Source organism: Ooceraea biroi, chromosome 9, assembly GCF_003672135.1.
Source record: "Ooceraea biroi isolate clonal line C1 chromosome 9, Obir_v5.4, whole genome shotgun sequence".
Classification (NCBI taxonomy): domain Eukaryota; kingdom Metazoa; phylum Arthropoda; class Insecta; order Hymenoptera; family Formicidae; genus Ooceraea; species Ooceraea biroi.
The window spans coordinates 3,652,518-3,669,262 of record NC_039514.1 but is presented as its reverse complement, the minus strand read 5'-3'; the positions used below and the strand labels follow the sequence as shown (position 1 = coordinate 3,669,262).

The window sequence follows — 16,745 nt, the reverse complement described above, 5'->3', positions numbered from 1 at the left end:
GAAAAAAATGCATGCGGAGAATATTTCACAACGCGAGCGCCGACGTCCGGCTGCTACAAAAAATGCGCTGATTGCGCAATTCGACGTCTCAGGTCCAAGTGGACTGCTATGGGTTAGGCTCGTAAGTGTGTGCGAAGAGGAGGGAAGGGAGGGGTGGGGGTTAAACGTATATTTAAAGAGAAGAGCGAATGTTACAAACATTAGTTGTTCAGTGGAACGAGCACGATTAGATCTGAAGAGAAGAAGCTAGAAGGAACAATGTGGAGCAAGAGACACATGGAGCAGAATTGCGATACAGCACGGAGGAAGCGAAGCTAGTAAGTATATTTAGCAATTGATATAATAAGCAACGGTGTGATGTCTAATATACCTATAATATTTCTCCGCAGTGCTAATTCCACACCGGCCGTCACTTTCGAAGTGCGTGATACTGCAGCATCGCAATCACAACGCCGACGACGATGCGTTCGTATCCTAGGAAGAAGGTACGCGCTGACAACGACGGAACACAAGTATTTGGAAGTTGGCATAAACGTGGGGTATGGTCCGAGTCACATGGAGATTGCTGTGGGAGACAAACGTGGGAATGAATTGATCCTCGGAATGGAAACCTGGAAAGGCCTCGTGGAACATCAGCATTTAATCCAGGAGTATTTTTCCAAAACTGATAAACGACCCGTAGATCCCATATATCGGGCCGCTAACTGTAGAATTTATTACGCTTAACGATACGAAGTGTGTTCGGTTCGAAGCAACAAACGTGCGATCAATAATGATGGCATCGACACTAACAACTCTGTTTAATCTCGATAAATGTATCGATTACATGTACAATTGGTTAGTGAGCTGCACCGACCATGTAGATGACAAGTACGAACAGTTCTGTAAGATCGCACGTTGCGTAGATAATCCTAATGACATAACCGTTGCCACACAAAACAGCGAATATTTCGATGACAAGGAACTTATCGATTGTGAGTTATTGGCATTAGCCTTTTGAAATACGTTGTTAATATGTAACAAATATATGCAATAAAAAAACATTTACTCCTAAACGTTGTAGTGCACTTTTCTACAGTCCTCAGTTATTCGCATAGGTTAGATAAGTATCATAGAAGGTATCAAATGACGCGATCACATTTTTGTGAAGCCTCACGAAATAGTAGGTATATCATCACATTGAGACACGTGCAACTTAAGCTGCAAAATATGCGAGCACATTTGATATAGCCTCGCAAGATATTTTAGATGCGGTAAGGCAAATTTTTCAACACGTGTGCATTAGAGTGAGACAAAAGATATAGGGTGGTAGATCATATGATAGGGAACGATATGCAATAGCATATCAGTATACGTGTCAGAAGTGCCGCATGTTACATCGGTCACGTTGAAGGAGTGGAAAGGCGAAAAAAATGGAGAACCTCACTCAACCTGAATAGAACATTGTGGCACAATCATCGCATGTATCAAACTTAGGTGAATATTTCGCATGGACAAAACAGTGTGATGACCTTATCGAGCAATTGGAAGAACGCAGTCGCGACGCCAAGCAGCCGCGACTCTCTATCGGAAACAAACAGTCCTTAGTAGCAGTTATCGCGCGGCTCGAGGGACTGAAGAAGCGATTAGAAAGATGCTTTATCCATATTGGTGGCGAATATGCAGGGTGGAATAACGGTGTCGAAGACACTCTCTTGGCGAGAGATAGAGACCGCGTTCGAGAGCCGCATTTTAACCGGTGCTGTGATAAATTCCGGCTATATCGAACCACGGCGATTTCTGGAAGACGCTAGCATAATAGTGCTCGATCATGTGCAAAAGGTAATAAATGAACATGACAGTGTGAAATTGAATACCGTGTTCAATGGCGAGTTTGTGGCGGGTGAGAAGACCGCCAATAAAAGTATCAATATGCGAAACCGAGCACTCTTTCATACGTCTAATCTGAAAGAGTGGTTTGTACGATACGTTATCTAGCCCACCTTGGCGTCTCTTGAAGAATTCCAGGAACGCGACAGTGGATGGGCGTTGTCGCGTATACTGGACTTAACGGTTAACGTTAACAAATATAATCCTATGCACGCGGGATGTCACGTCAAATTGCCGAAGAAAATTATGGCGAAGAAAGCAGTGGTAAACGTGCAAAGTAACGATGTCGCATGTTTTGCATGGTCAGTAGTTGCCGCTCTGTACCCGGCAAAAAGACACGTAGAGCGGCAATCATCGTACCCCTATTATACCACAGTACTCAATCTCCAAGGCATAGAATTTCTCATGACATTGAAGCAAGTCAACAAGTTTGAAGAGCTCAACAATGTCTCAATCAACATATACTATATGAATGAATGTCGGAAACAAAAAAATGAAAAAGAAGGATCATTAAGTATCGTTCCACTGCGTCTCACCGATGATAAGAAGGCCCGGCACATCAATCTACTGTACGTGCCACAAGATAATGGCTTGGGTCACTTCACGTGGATCAAGAACCTGTCTTGGCTAGTTGGCATCCAACTTAGCAGCAATAAACGAAAAAAATATATTTGCGATCGGTAAGTACGTTGTATTATAATAAAATACGCTGTCTTTGACCAGAAGTAATAGATCTCTTCATTCATGCAGGTGTCTGCACTACTTCTCCTACAACGGGAGATTGAAGGCCCACTCCGTAGATTGCACAAAACTAAACGATTGTGCCATTGTTTTACCGAACGAGGACGACAAGTGGCTGCGTTTCGGCAACCACAGCAGGAAAGAGCGGATGCCGTTCGTCGTACACGCCGACTTGGAGTGTGCATTGGAGAAGAGAGGAGCGGAAAAATCCGGCACATACCCATATCACCATCACAAGGCATATAGTGCTGCGTACTACGTGCGGTGTTCATACGACAACTCATTATTCGCGTATCGATATCGTCGCGGCATCGACTGCATTTCGTGGTTTGTCGAAGAAATGAAAGCTTTAGCATTTCGCGTAAAAGCAATTCTAACCGCTAATGTGCCCATGGAAAATCTAACGAGAGAACAGGAAGTAGCATACCATAGCGCGACGCACTGTCATATTTGCGAAGAGCCATTCGCGCAAGACGAGACACGAGTACGCGATCATTGCCATCTGACCGGTCGGTACAGAGGTCCTGAGCATTCAAATTGTAATCTAAATTATAAAGAGTCCTATACTATTCCGATAGTATTTTACAATTTATCCGGCTACGATTCACATTTTATAATCAAAGAATTGGCTAGTAATTTCAAGGGCACAATTGCGCTACTACCGATTACAAAAGAAAAGTACATTTCGTTTACCAAAAATGTTAACGAGGCAGATGCAGTGTTTCGGAACCACGTAAAATTGCGCTTTATTGATTCGTTACGATTTCTGAGTAGTAGTCTGGATAAATTGGCATTGTTTCTCAGCAAAGACAAACTCAAAATTTTACGATCAGAATTCTCTAATTCAGTGCTCAGAATTAGTTGCCCTTTTCGGGCCGATTTCAGAAGCGACGCCTATCATTCCCCCACTACCGCTCGACGCGCGACGGCCGAGCCGCCGAACGCTGTCTTAGGGGCGCCACTATATGAGATATACGCTGACAGCATTATCCCAGCGCCCTTTCGTCCAGTCATTAAAATTTTTCTAGCTAAATAGGTTTTACTTTCACAATGAAAAGTGAAGTACTAAATTTTCAATTATTAATGTATTATACACACACACACAGTAATAAATTTACATTACACATTAATAATAAGTTAATAATTGAAAATTTAGTATTTACTTACTTATTAAAAGTAAAAAGTAATTAGTAAGAAAAATTTTAATGATAATAATTGAACGAAAAGACGCTAAGATTATGCTCGCAGCATACATCTTATACATGTATTACAAATATATTGTTGTGTCCGAGTACCCGGTATACGTGCCGGCTGCTGTCAGCTGAGCGCCGTCGGGTCGGCCGTTTAGAGAGAAGCGCGAGCCTTAGCGACGGGTTGCTAGGAAAATAATAAATAGCGAGGAAGAAGACAGATTAGATCTTGACGTTGATAAGATCAGACGTGTACCCCGAAAGCTCTGATAATTGTTCCGTTTATAATAAAGTTCCCATTTTGTAACTCTGTGATTTCATTTCCGTGTGTGCGTGTTCCGCGAGAGTGCTTGAGTGCGTGTGAACAACACCGAGACGCAACAATATTATACACATATGCATACACACACGCACATATATAATATATTCGTAACTATATATAATAATCATATATTATATAATATATGCATATGTGTATAATATATTTGTAATATATGTATAAGATGTATGCTGCGAGCATAATCTTAGCGTCTTTTCGTTCAATTATTATCATTAAAATTTTTCTTACTAATTACTTTTTACTTTTAATAAGTAAGTAAATACTAAATTTTCAATTAGTAACTTATTATTAATGTGTAATGTACAATTATTACTGTGTGTGTGTATAATACATTAATAATTGAAAATTTAGTACTTCACTTTTCATTGTGAAAGTAAAACCTATTTAGCTAGAAAAATTTTAATGACTGGACGAAAGGGCGCTGGGATAATGCTGTCAGCGTATATCTCATATAGTGGCGCCCCTGAGACACAGCGTTCGGCGGCTCGGCCGTCGCGCGTCGAGCGGTAGTGGGGGAATGATAGGCGTCGCTTCTGAAATCGGCCCGAAAAAGGCAACTAATTCCGAACACTGCTCTAATTTATCAATCGAGGATTTCGACCTATTGACACGAAAAGGCGTCTTCCCGTACGAGTACGTGGATTGCGCCGAAAAGTTGCAATATACCCGCTTACCACCGCGAGAATCATTCTACAGTTCCTTAACGGGTGACACGATATCCGAGAGCGATTATGCGCACGCCGAGAACATCTGGCAGCGGTTCGCCATTCAAACGTTAGGCGAATACAGCGACTTGTATTTGAAAACCGACGTGTTATTATTGGCTGACATTTTTGAAAATTTTCGCGACAGTTGTATCACGAGTTATGGTCTCGATGCGGCATATTACTGTACGCTACCGGGCTTCACGTGGGACGCGATGCTCAAGCATACGCGTATAAATTTCGAACTGCTCACCGATATCGATATGGTTATGTTCATAGAACGCGGCATACGCGGCGGCCTAAGTCAGTGTTCAAACAGGTACGCCCGTGCCAACAATAAATACATGGAGTCGTACGATCCATCGAAACCATCGTCGTACTTGACGTACTTTGACGTTAATAATTTATACGGTTGGGCAATGTCTCAACCTCTGCCCTATGCAGATTTTCAATGGGTCAACGACGTCTCGGACTTCGACGTGAACGCTATCGCTCCTGATTCGTCCACCGGTTACATTCTCGAGGTCGATCTCGAATATCCACAGCATCTGCACGATGCGCACACTGACCTACCATTCTGTCCGACGCGCGATAAGCCACCGGGCAGGCGCCAAAACAAGTTGCTCGCAACGTTATATGATAAGGAACGTTACGTGATACACTATCGCAACCTGCAGCAGTGTACGCGTCACGGTCTGTGGATAATAAAAATTCATCGCGTATTACAATCGCGCAATCCGCATGGCTTCGTAGGTACATTGAACTCAATACACAATTTCGAATGCGCGCGACCAACGATTTCGAAAAAAATTTGTACAAATTGATGAACAACGCGGTATTTGGAAAAACTATGGAAAATGTACGCAATCATATGGATGTAAAGCTTGTAACGAAATGGAACGGAAGGTACGGTGCGGAGGCACTGATCGCTAAACCAAATTTCCATAGCCAGAGCGTCTTTTCGGAAAACCTGGTCGCGATTGAACTGCGCAAACTCCAGGTGAAATTCAACAAACCAATCTACGTGGGTATGTGCATACTCGACATATCCAAGACGTGTTTGTACGAATTTCATCACGAGTATATGGTGCCTCTTTATCGCGAAAAATGCAAGATCATGTACACGGATACGGATAGTTTAATTTACCATATCGAGTGCGACGACGTGTACAAGCAAATGAAACATGATGTTGCGAGATTCGATACGAGCGATTACGAGGTCGATAATGCGTATGGAATGCCACTCGCAAATAAAAAGGTACCCAGTTTGATGAAGGACGAAAACAACGGCGCGATAATGACAGAGTTCGTCGGGCTTAGAGCGAAGATGTACGCTGTGAGAGTGGCCGGTAGGAAAGACACCAAAAAAGTGAAAAGTGTCAAGAGTAATGTCGTATCGAAAGCGATAACATTTGAAGACTACACGCGGTGTCTGAAAGATCATACGGAAGTGACGCGACGCCAATCATGCATAAGATCAAAATTGCATGAGGTGTACACTGTGTCAGAGCCAAAAATCGCTCCAAGTCCGTACGACGATAAGCGTTATGGTATAGCCGGTTCTAACGACACGTTACCATGGGGACATTATCGGATACCATTGTAAATAGGAAATACAGGTTTTGTAATGTTCATATGATATTGTATATATTTTTTGTCGTAGATATTCCACTACAATACGAAATATATTTCTAAACTACATTATCCTTGTGTATCCATGAATTGTGCGAATCATCGAATCCCAGCCATTTCACGTAAACCTCGGCACCTTTCCTGCGTAACACCTTTTCCACGAAATATATGTCCGGATTAGCAACGCGATGCAATTCGTGTTCGTAGAATCCTCCGGCGATTGGCTCGCCGCGCGAATCCTCGATAAGATAGGTCACGGGATTAGTCGTCTGCACCTTGATGATTCTGAATACCTCGGTCGTCCAGTTTGGCGTGTAGCCCTTGTCGAAGACCGTCTTGTACTTGCTGACGCGTACCGGGTTATCTACTGTGAATCGCGCCGGGGCTGCAATCTTTACGTTGCTGTACACCGTGGCCAAGAGTTTATCCGCGATCTTGGCCGTTACATCGATGGGTCGCATACCGATCGTCCGATGTTTTCGCGCGTTGTACTTTGCGACGAGCTGCTGTAGTTCATCGATCCATCTATAGTTTCCATTGAGCGTAAACATTTTCCACATGTCGTTCTTTAGCGTACGATTGAACCGTTCCACGACCGAGGCTTTCATGGGTGAATACGTAGAATAGTGATTGATATCATGTTTCATCAGGAGCTGCTGCACGTCAGCATTGTAGAATTCCTTTCCTCTGTCAGTATGCAAATTGTTTGGACACCTTCCATCCTTTCGAAATAGCTTTGCAAACGCATCGGCTGTCTCGCTCCCGCATTTACTCTTAAGCGGTACGGCCCATGCATACTTGCTCAACACGTCTATAATTGTGAGTATATAATTGTAGCCTTTGTTGAAACGTGAGTACGGGCGCATCTCCACTATGTCAGCTTGCCACAGGTCATCGTATCCGCGGACTATGACGCGTCTTCGTGGAAAAGTTCTTCTCGCCGGAGCATGCAGTTCCTCGACGAGTCGCCGTTTCTCGGAACTGACAATCTTTTTACGTCCATTGGATTTTCGCGATCGCATGTTTTGGCGATACAATCAACGACTGTTAGGCGTGTAGTTATATGTCTCAAACTGTTTGTAAACGTTCGACGCCTTTCCAGAGCCGTTCTTGCCCCGTTCGTCGCTGTTTCAGATCCTTTCTTGAGCCGTTCCTGCCACGTTCGTCGCCGTTCTAGACCCGTTCTTAAGTCGTTCTTGCCACGTTCGTCGCTGTTCCAGTCCCGTTCGTCGCCGTTCTAGACCCGTTCTTAAGTTGTTCGTGAGCCGTTCGACACTGTTCGTTGGCCTTCGTTGCCGTTCTATTAGTCGTTTCTGATGCAGCAATAGTCGATAGCAGTAGTCGAAGCTCCTTTATCGCAGCCCATAACGCTTGCGTGTCCTTCTCGAACGCAATACTCAGCTTCCTCTCAAATTCTGCATGTTGATTCCACGACATTTTAACGTACTGTTCCACGTATAGTTTGTTGACAGCGTCGGTATCAGCCTCGGGCTGCGCTACACGACGAATTTTGCGCGACTGTGCGTCAAAATCAGCAGCGTGGCGACACAATACGTTTGCACGTACATAGTTTCTCACTACTCCACTGAACTGATAATACGGATTGTTCATCGGTGCCTCCCTTCGTTCAAATAATACACCAAACTTGTTGATTGGCATGTTGGTGCACAGGATCGACTGATTCGTTTCATTGATGTACCATTTAATTTATAATGAGGCCTGCCTCACGAAGTTCTTCGATAATCGACAGAATCTCATTATCGTGGTTATTTCCCGCTTGGCGCGAAGCTTCGAGCAATTGCAGACGATCCACCAGTTCGTTGGGATCGTTCCAGTGCACGTAATCGATCACATTGTCGTTCAGTGTCACATTGTCGTTTAATGTCACAGCGCGAGTTAATCTTCTTCCAGATCGCTTCTTAGGTACGATTGGCAGTAACGGTGCGATTACGCGTTGTACTTGTAACCCTTGTTGCTCTTTACTTGATCATGCGCGATGTGTTTGCGTCTATGCGTATTCGTCGTCAGCAGCATGCTCTTGTATGCATGCAAATCATTAACTGTGTACACGACTTTGTTAGGACATTTCATGAAAATCAGTTCGTAAAGACCGGGTGTACCGATGTATCGCATGCCGTCGACAAATATGTTATCACGGGTGTCCACGTCGAAATGTTTATTACCGAACATCATTCCATCCTGACCGAGATAAACGCCGTACACGTTATCTATGCCGTTCTCTCGATTACTGCTCAGGACAGGGCTTACGTATTGTTGTCCTAGCGGACCTAGCTGCCTGTGCAGCATCTCTCGACCCTCCGGTGTTTGCAGCGTGTGATGAACGGAAGTTCGTAGCGATTCGTTCGTGGTTTCGAAATCTTCATCGGAAGAGATTTCGATCGCGGACCGTTCAAACGGTTGCGGCGCTACTTTCATCGGGGTAAAGGTTGTCATGTTGAATGGAACTCATTTTCGCTTGGGCGGTGACGTTCTCGGTGATGCGTCCAACGAGAGTTTCCTCTTATTATTATGTACCACATTAATCTCACTCTGCGGGAATAATGTTTCACTCTCTGTGTCTTCGGTATTGCTCATCGGTTCGTCTTTCTGTATGAGCGGGCTGGATGTATCGTCCGTGGTATTATCGACAAGCTTCTGCAGAGGTTCGATGATCGGTCTAAAGTGTCTCTCCAACGCGGCATCTTCCCACCCTCTTGCCAGTCTTTAGAGCGAGATGCTTCTTGCGGATCGAATCACTGGTTTTTGCAATTTCCTTCACCATCCTCTCGCGCGCTTGAATATCTGTATCGGCAGTGAACGTCGCCATGTCGTAACGGGGTTCGGACGGTTCACCGAACACGTATTAACGGTGATTAACCACTTTATGGTATCGCAAACTCATTAAATCCGTTTCTATACCGCCCATTAGTGATTGCGCTGTCCTTGTCTATCACTACGAAACCGTATTTGCGTTGCCAACAACTGCGGCACAATGCGCAAAAATCATCGTACGACATGTCGGTATTCACGTGATCGTTGTACACGTGTTTCAAGTTGGTACCATCCTGTTTAAACAAGATCAGCAGGTTCGCGTTGTCGCGTATAAGATGCTTGGGTATCTTTGCATACGTCTGACAGAGATAGAAACAGTCGACGTTCGAGTGTCGCCCCATCGCAAAGTATTCTCTCACCGTATCCTGCTTATCGCACGCCACGTCATCAAAGACGAAGATCGAGTTTGGACGCGCCTCGCTCGGTGGAATGACGTCACTGTTATTAGAAAACGTGAAATAGCCAATTTCTTCAATCGGCGACAATACATTTTTCAAGTACCGATATTTGGGCTGTTGCAACGATTTCGAGTACACGTACACGTTCTCGAAACGTACACCGTGCGGACTTTCCAACAGACTTATCAGCACGTTGGTCTTGCCACAATTCGAGGGCCCACAAACAATCGCGCGTATCGTGTGTGGGAACAGTTTTCCATTTCTGCGTACCTCCTTCTCCGATAGCACCCGCGTTCTGTCGTCCAAATTTGTGACGCGTATCGTCAACGGTTGTCGCACGAATCGCATATTTGCACTTGCTAGGAAGAGGGGAGTCGAACGACTATTTATAGGTTGGCGAAATCGCAAAAGCCATCAGTACCACAATGTTTTTCACACTGTCATGTCCTTCCGATATTCGCGACTTAACCGCTGAACAGTTACAATTTGTGCCGAAGATCGTTCTGTTGCGAGCGTGTGGGAACTATATCGACTGCGTGTAGAACAAGCTTCCGGACCATATAAAGGCGGATTCGGAGGTGCAGACTTATCGCCGCTGTTACGAACATTACAATCAACCGTGGCAGCAAACGCACATCGACGGTCCGGCACCGTTGATCAGGGATTGTTACGTATGCCAAAAACGGTAGTGAAAGGTGGAGGTTTGCTGAATCGTGCGATAAACGCGCTTCCCTTCGAATTGCATATTCCGGGCTATCAGTTTTGTGGTCCTGGAACTCGTGTGGAAGAACGTCTAGCTAGAGGTGATCGAGGTATCAATCCCTTGGACGCGGCGTGTCACGAGCACGATATAGCGTACCTACGTAGCAACGATCTTGACAACAGACACGCGGCGGATAAGATACTCGCTGAAAGGGCGCGAGAACGCATTTTCGCGAGGGATTCGACTCTGAGAGAGAGAGAGCTGCCGCTACAACAGTTTGGGCAGCTATGAAAGCCAAGACCAAATTGGGCATGGGTATGAAGACGAAGAAAAAGATGACTATCAGAAGAGTACCGAAGAAACGAGTGCTTCCAATAGCGAGACGCGGCGGTGTCCTGCCACTGCTGATGTTGCTGGGAGTAATCGAATCGTTGGCTGCGGGGGCAGCGGGAGTCGCGAAAGCGGTGAATGACAACAAGGCCGCACCGCGTCAGCTCGATGAAATGCGCCGTCACAATCGCGCTATAGAAGGTCAGGGACTTTATCTCGCTCCGTACAAGCATGGAAAGGGTATCTCGAAAAAGAAGAATGGTGGAAAAAAAACGTCAAAAAGACGATAAAAATGCCTACGGGTATAACCACCAATATACAATTGGAACACTTGGCTAATCGTATGCGCATACCGTTCTTCAGAGGTGTATTTATGCGTAATGCCTTACCGATGAACGGAGTTGGTCGAAACGAGAGCGGTATTGTGAATTTGGATGACGCGGAAGGCCCAGGGACGCATTGGGTAGCGTATGCGAAGCGAGGAGATCGCGTTATATATTTTGACAGTTTTGGGAATCTTCGACCACCGAGGGACTTGGTGCGCTATCTCGGACATAACGCGGTGAAAATTGAGTACAATCGTACCGCGTATCAAACGTACGATCAGAGCATTTGCGGACAATTGTGCCTGATATTTCTCCAGACGGTTGGCAAATCATTTTAAACCATAACATTCCGCGATCGGCGTTCAGTATTCGCTCGAACATGTCGCTGACGCTTACGCTAACTGGGAAGAGTAGCACCCTCGCGGTAAACTACTTTCCCGCGATTGATTTGAGCGATGATGGGTACGAGCTTGGACTTATGGATTTTGAAACGTATTACACGATACCGAACGTGAATTCCTCGAATAATAAATTTTACTTTGGTAAAGACGACAAGGAAATTACTATACCCGAGGGATCGTACGAACTACACGCCATAGATGAGTATCTGAAGCGTGCGATTGAACGACACGTAGCTGGTTCAGGCGATAATGCCAAAAACGTCGATGATTAGGAGTATCCAATAGTGCTTCGTGCTAATCACAATACGATGCGGAGCGAAATCAAGTGTGTCTATCGAATAAATTTTAAGAAACCGAACAACATTGGATTGCTGCTGGGATTCTCGTCGAATCGGATATTGCAACCGCGAAAATGGCACGAATCGGACGTACTAGTCAATATTATGAACGTGAACATTATTCGCATAGAATGTAATGTGACCGCCGGTGCGTATAGCAACAGTACGCATGTGCACACGATACATGAATTTTCGCTGCGCGTGCCACCAGGATATAAGATATCGGAAACACCTGCGCAGATCATTTACCTGCCGATCATCGCACGGTGCATTACGGATCTGACGTTACGTGTTGTGGATCAAGACGGGCGATTACTTGATTTTCGCGGTGAGGAGATTACCGTCAGATTACACGTACGACGACGACAACGATAGTGTGTGTAGTGTAAGATGAGATGCTCGTTCTGAACGAAACGGAGCACGTGCGTGATACTGTTGTAAGAACTGCGGTGACATTCGATAAACAAAAGCTGCCGAACATTGACGTTTTCAAATCTAATACGAAGAAGCTCAGTGCATCAAACGTTGAATGTTTGAAATCTTTGGGCTTCAGAGTACAAAGTACCTAATCGCGGGGAAAAAATGATTGACATTTTGAATATTGGAGGTGAGCCAGTCTTCGACGATCGCATCGTCAAGATTGAGACTCATACGTATAATCCGTACGCCAACACGCTGTTTGGACACAGCGATGAGATACGAATACCCATACAGCAGCAAGATTTGTATATCTTACCGTGTCAGAGCTTTCTGTACGTCGAGGGCAAACTAACGACAAACAGAGCCATTGAGGACTCTAATGTGGTATTGGGGAATAATTGCGTGGCGTTCATGTTCGATGAGATACGCTACGAACTTGACGGAGTGGAAATTGATCGCAACAAAAATGTTGGAATGACTTCGACATTCAAAAACTATACATTGTTAACACTCGACAGAGGCGTGACCTTGGGTAATGCCGGTTGGGATACATATATTGACAATGTGAACGGAAATTTTAATTTTTGTGTACCGCTCTCTATATTACTGGGATTTTGCGAGGATTACAAACGCGTGGTGATCAACGCTCGTCATGAGCTGATTCTAATACGATCGCGCAACGACAACAATAGTCTACTGGACGATCCCGCGCTGGAGCCAAAGATTGAGCTGCTCGAGATACAGTGGCGAATGCCGCATGTGTTACTGAATGAAGTCAATAAGCTATCGATGCTACGAGCCTTGGAGAGCGGACGATATCTGAGCATGACATTCCGATCGTGGGATCTGTACGAGTTTCCTTTACTACAGAGCACCACCAAGTACTCGTGGACTGTCAAGGCCGCGAGTCAGCTGGAGAAACCGCGATACGTGATCTTTGCATTGCAGACTGGGCGAAAAAATGTAATGTCCCAGGATGTTGCTATATTCGACGACTGCAAATTAACCAACGTGAAATTGTATCTAAACTCGGAATGTTATCCATACGACGACCTGAATTTGGATTTTGAGAGGAACAAATACGCCATCCTTTACGACATGTATTCACGTTTTCGTAGGGCGTATTATGGATGCGACTGCGCCGAGGCATATTTGACCACTACCAACTTTCTTCTTCGCGGTCCTTTCGTGGTTATCGATTGTTCGCGACAGAACGAGTCGATCAAGAGCGCTACCGTAGATGTACGATTGGAGTTTGACTGCAAAGAGAATATACCTGCGAATACTACCGTCTACTGCCTCATAATGCACGATCGCGTGGTCGAATACGGTCCATTGACCAACGTTGTGCACAGAATTGTGTAAAATTGCATCGTCAGCAGATATCTCTTTATAACTACGAACCGTTGCGAGTGTGCTACCCGAGTGATGCGTATATAAGATGGGGAGCGCGACCGATCGGGCAAATGCGACGATGTTCCTGTTGTTGCCGGAGCATAGAGGGATTTTCGGTTTGACGAGCGAGCAGTTGCAGTACGTTCCGAAGATCATTCTTCTAGAACGATACGGCGACTACGTGGAAGGGTTGTGGAACAGGTTACCTGAATACCTGAGACTCGATCCCGAGGTGCGACGGTACCGCAAGTGCTACGCGCACTACACCAGCCCGGGCAGCGTACGCACATAGACGGACCGCCGCCGCGGATCATAGAATGTCCCACGTGTCAAGCGATCGAGGCGCGAGCGTCGCGCGGAGCGACGTGTGACAAGGGCACGCAGACGTCGACGCGTGACCGTTGACCCCGCTGTTCCAACGCGTGAAAAGAATTTGGATTTTGAGAAAAACAAATACGCCATCCTTTACGACATGTAAAATTGCATCGTCAGCAGATATCTCTCTTTATAACTACGGACCGTAGCGAATGTGAGTGATTAGTCCAGGGAAACTCGTCATGTCCGTACTGACGTTCGTGGACCTGCAGGGCTTCATCGTCGGCAGACACTTCGTCGTGAAGGAGTTTGCCGCTCTCAGAGAGGGATGTGTTCTCTCGCACTATATCTTTGGACCCTACGAATCGTGGTACGATCTCTTAAAATCTGAGAGATCGCAAGTTTCCTGGTTAACGGCGAACCATCACGGACTATCATGGGACGTTGGAACGATTCCGTACCGATGGGCTAGGCGTCTGATCACGAAGGCGGTGGTGGGCGCGGCGAAACAAGAGGATGATGAAATAGTACCCCTCGTGTACGTCAAGGGATACGAGAAGCGTGAATGGCTGCACGATTTGCTTCAAGACGATGCGCGAGATGACGTATTCATCGAGACTTTGGATGTGGACTACGAAGATATCGCTCCTTTATATAAATTAGATATAGTAAATACATTTCGATGTGGTTACCATGTGAAACATTGCGCCTTACAAAATGTATTCAAACTCTACAATTGGTGGTCGAACCGCCTGAAATAAACTGCATTCATTATTACAACTTGTGTCTGCGTTTTTATTCTATTCTGTTTTCCCCTTCTTACGGAACTCTCCATGCCATCATCGCACACGTCACGGTTTTCGTTGCGGATATTGATATATGAGAATATCAATTTAATCGCGGGGAACGTGCTTTATCTTTGCTGACTATGATTTTCATCATGCTGATAACCCTATCCAAGTCCCTTTATGGGCCTCCATCGCGTCCACTTAATGTTAGTTTCATTCAGTACAGTTTGAATTCGTCGAGGTTCTGGTGTAGTCAGTGCAGGTCTTGTATAACGATGTCTCGCGACCAGCGGCCTAGGACGTGGAGGCACTACTTGAGTTGTTTTGCCACTGGCGTGCGGATAACGTATCCGATGGATACCTTAATCTTATTTTTCCTCTCAGAACCTGTCACAAGAGAAAAATTAATAAATTAATTTTTACCTTTCTGATTATAACGAAAATGTATTTCGAAATTGTTTTTCACATGTGTGAGAACATTATGTTTTATCAAATGTGATAATTAATTATTTAAATTTTTATTTTAAAAAATTCATATTATAATATAAGATATTAATATGATATAATATAAAAAAATGATTTACCTATGCCTGGGATCGAACCTGGGTCGGGCCTGCCATATGATTACTCGCTCAATCACTTGAACCACACACAGGTTCTTGTTTTACACTAAATTTAGTTTATACCGTTTATTGGACGTAACATCGCGGGGCCAAGATATTTTTCATTTACGGCGCTTGTTTAATGAGGAGCCATTAGGGGAAGAGGAAATATGGTAGCAACATGCAGGGTTGCCACCATTGTGTACGTTACTTTATCACCGCGAAACACGTCGCGACGTATACAGCGAAGAGGGTATCGGTTACGTCGCGCACGTGGATGCCCCTCCCCGCCCGCGGGCCGGGTCAGCGGAAGTGCCGAGATGCTGGATATTGGTTCCTTAGTAACGAATGCTATCATGCACATTCCATCACGCCACCCCGTCGAAGGGTGCATTGGGTACATCACGCACGTGGACGCGATGTACTTTAACATCCACTCATCTGATTTTATAGCAGCCGGACGTCGGCGCTCGCGTCTTATCACCGCGAACACGTCGCGACGTGTACAGCGAAGAGGGTATCGGTTACGTCGCGCACGTGGATGCCCCTCCCCGCCCGCGGGCCGGGTCAGCGGAAGTGCCGAAATGCTGGATATTGGTTCCTTAGTAACGAATGCTATCATGCACATTCCATCACACCACCCCGACACATGTTGTGTACAATGGGGTTGGGTTCGCGAATAGTCCGCGAAAATGTCGCAGTCCTTGCGGCCCTCCCTCCCCTCCCGCGAGTTAGGTCCGCGACATCACGTCACCCGCGAAACATGTTGTGTAGGTTTCTCTCACATCGCGCACGTGCCGTGCATTCTCCCCGCTTACCCCCTCCCGTGGGTTAGGTCAGCAAAACACTGCCACGATCCCTGCGGGTTGGGTCCGCGAAAACCCCTTCCCGCGGGTTGGGCCAGCAAATACTGTCGCGTGTGGGTTAGGTCAGCCCCTCCCTCCCCGCGACCCCCTCGCCGTGTGACGTCGTACCCCCCTCCCCCCGCTGACTCAGCCCTCCCTCAGATCCCTGGGTTAGAATCAGCCCCTCTAACCTACTGTGGCTCGAACTGTCTAAGAAATTAGAAACATTACTAGAAAATCGAATTGTAAAAGATAAAACTTTTGCTAAGCAACTGGAAGAAATTCAGCTATACGAGAAAGGAGATGGTAATAAAATATTATTTTGTATTAAACATAAAAAATTAACTTTAATGGATATAAAGATTGTTATTTGACTATATTGTACAGAATGTAGAGATGCTGCATTGCTTTCTTTAATACCTGTATTATGTCCATCTAATGTGCGATTAGGAATATCAGGAGGAAACAGGATATGGCGACCTACTATAGCAGAGTCAGTAGATGCTTTTATTTGTCATATTAAAGTAAGATATTTGTTTATTATTAATTGATAATTTGTGATTACATTCTAATAAA

At 45.3% G+C, this 16,745-nt stretch overlaps 2 protein-coding genes across 2 annotated transcripts; both read left to right on the top strand.

The window, feature by feature from the left end:
• Positions 1-150: 150 nt before the first annotated feature.
• Positions 151-1,903, top strand: LOC113562562. The gene has a single exon (XM_026972303.1). It carries the CDS (start codon positions 358-360, stop codon positions 724-726), a length of 369 nt encoding a protein of 122 aa, XP_026828104.1. The 5' UTR covers positions 151-357; the 3' UTR covers positions 727-1,903.
• A 9,871-nt stretch (positions 1,904-11,774) lies between these two features.
• Positions 11,775-13,589, top strand: LOC113562573. The gene is made up of 2 exons (XM_026972343.1): positions 11,775-12,132; positions 12,358-13,589. The coding sequence occupies exons 1-2, from the start codon at positions 11,775-11,777 to the stop codon at positions 13,587-13,589; spliced, it is 1,590 nt and encodes a 529-aa protein (XP_026828144.1).
• The last annotated feature ends 3,156 nt before the right edge of the window (positions 13,590-16,745 follow it).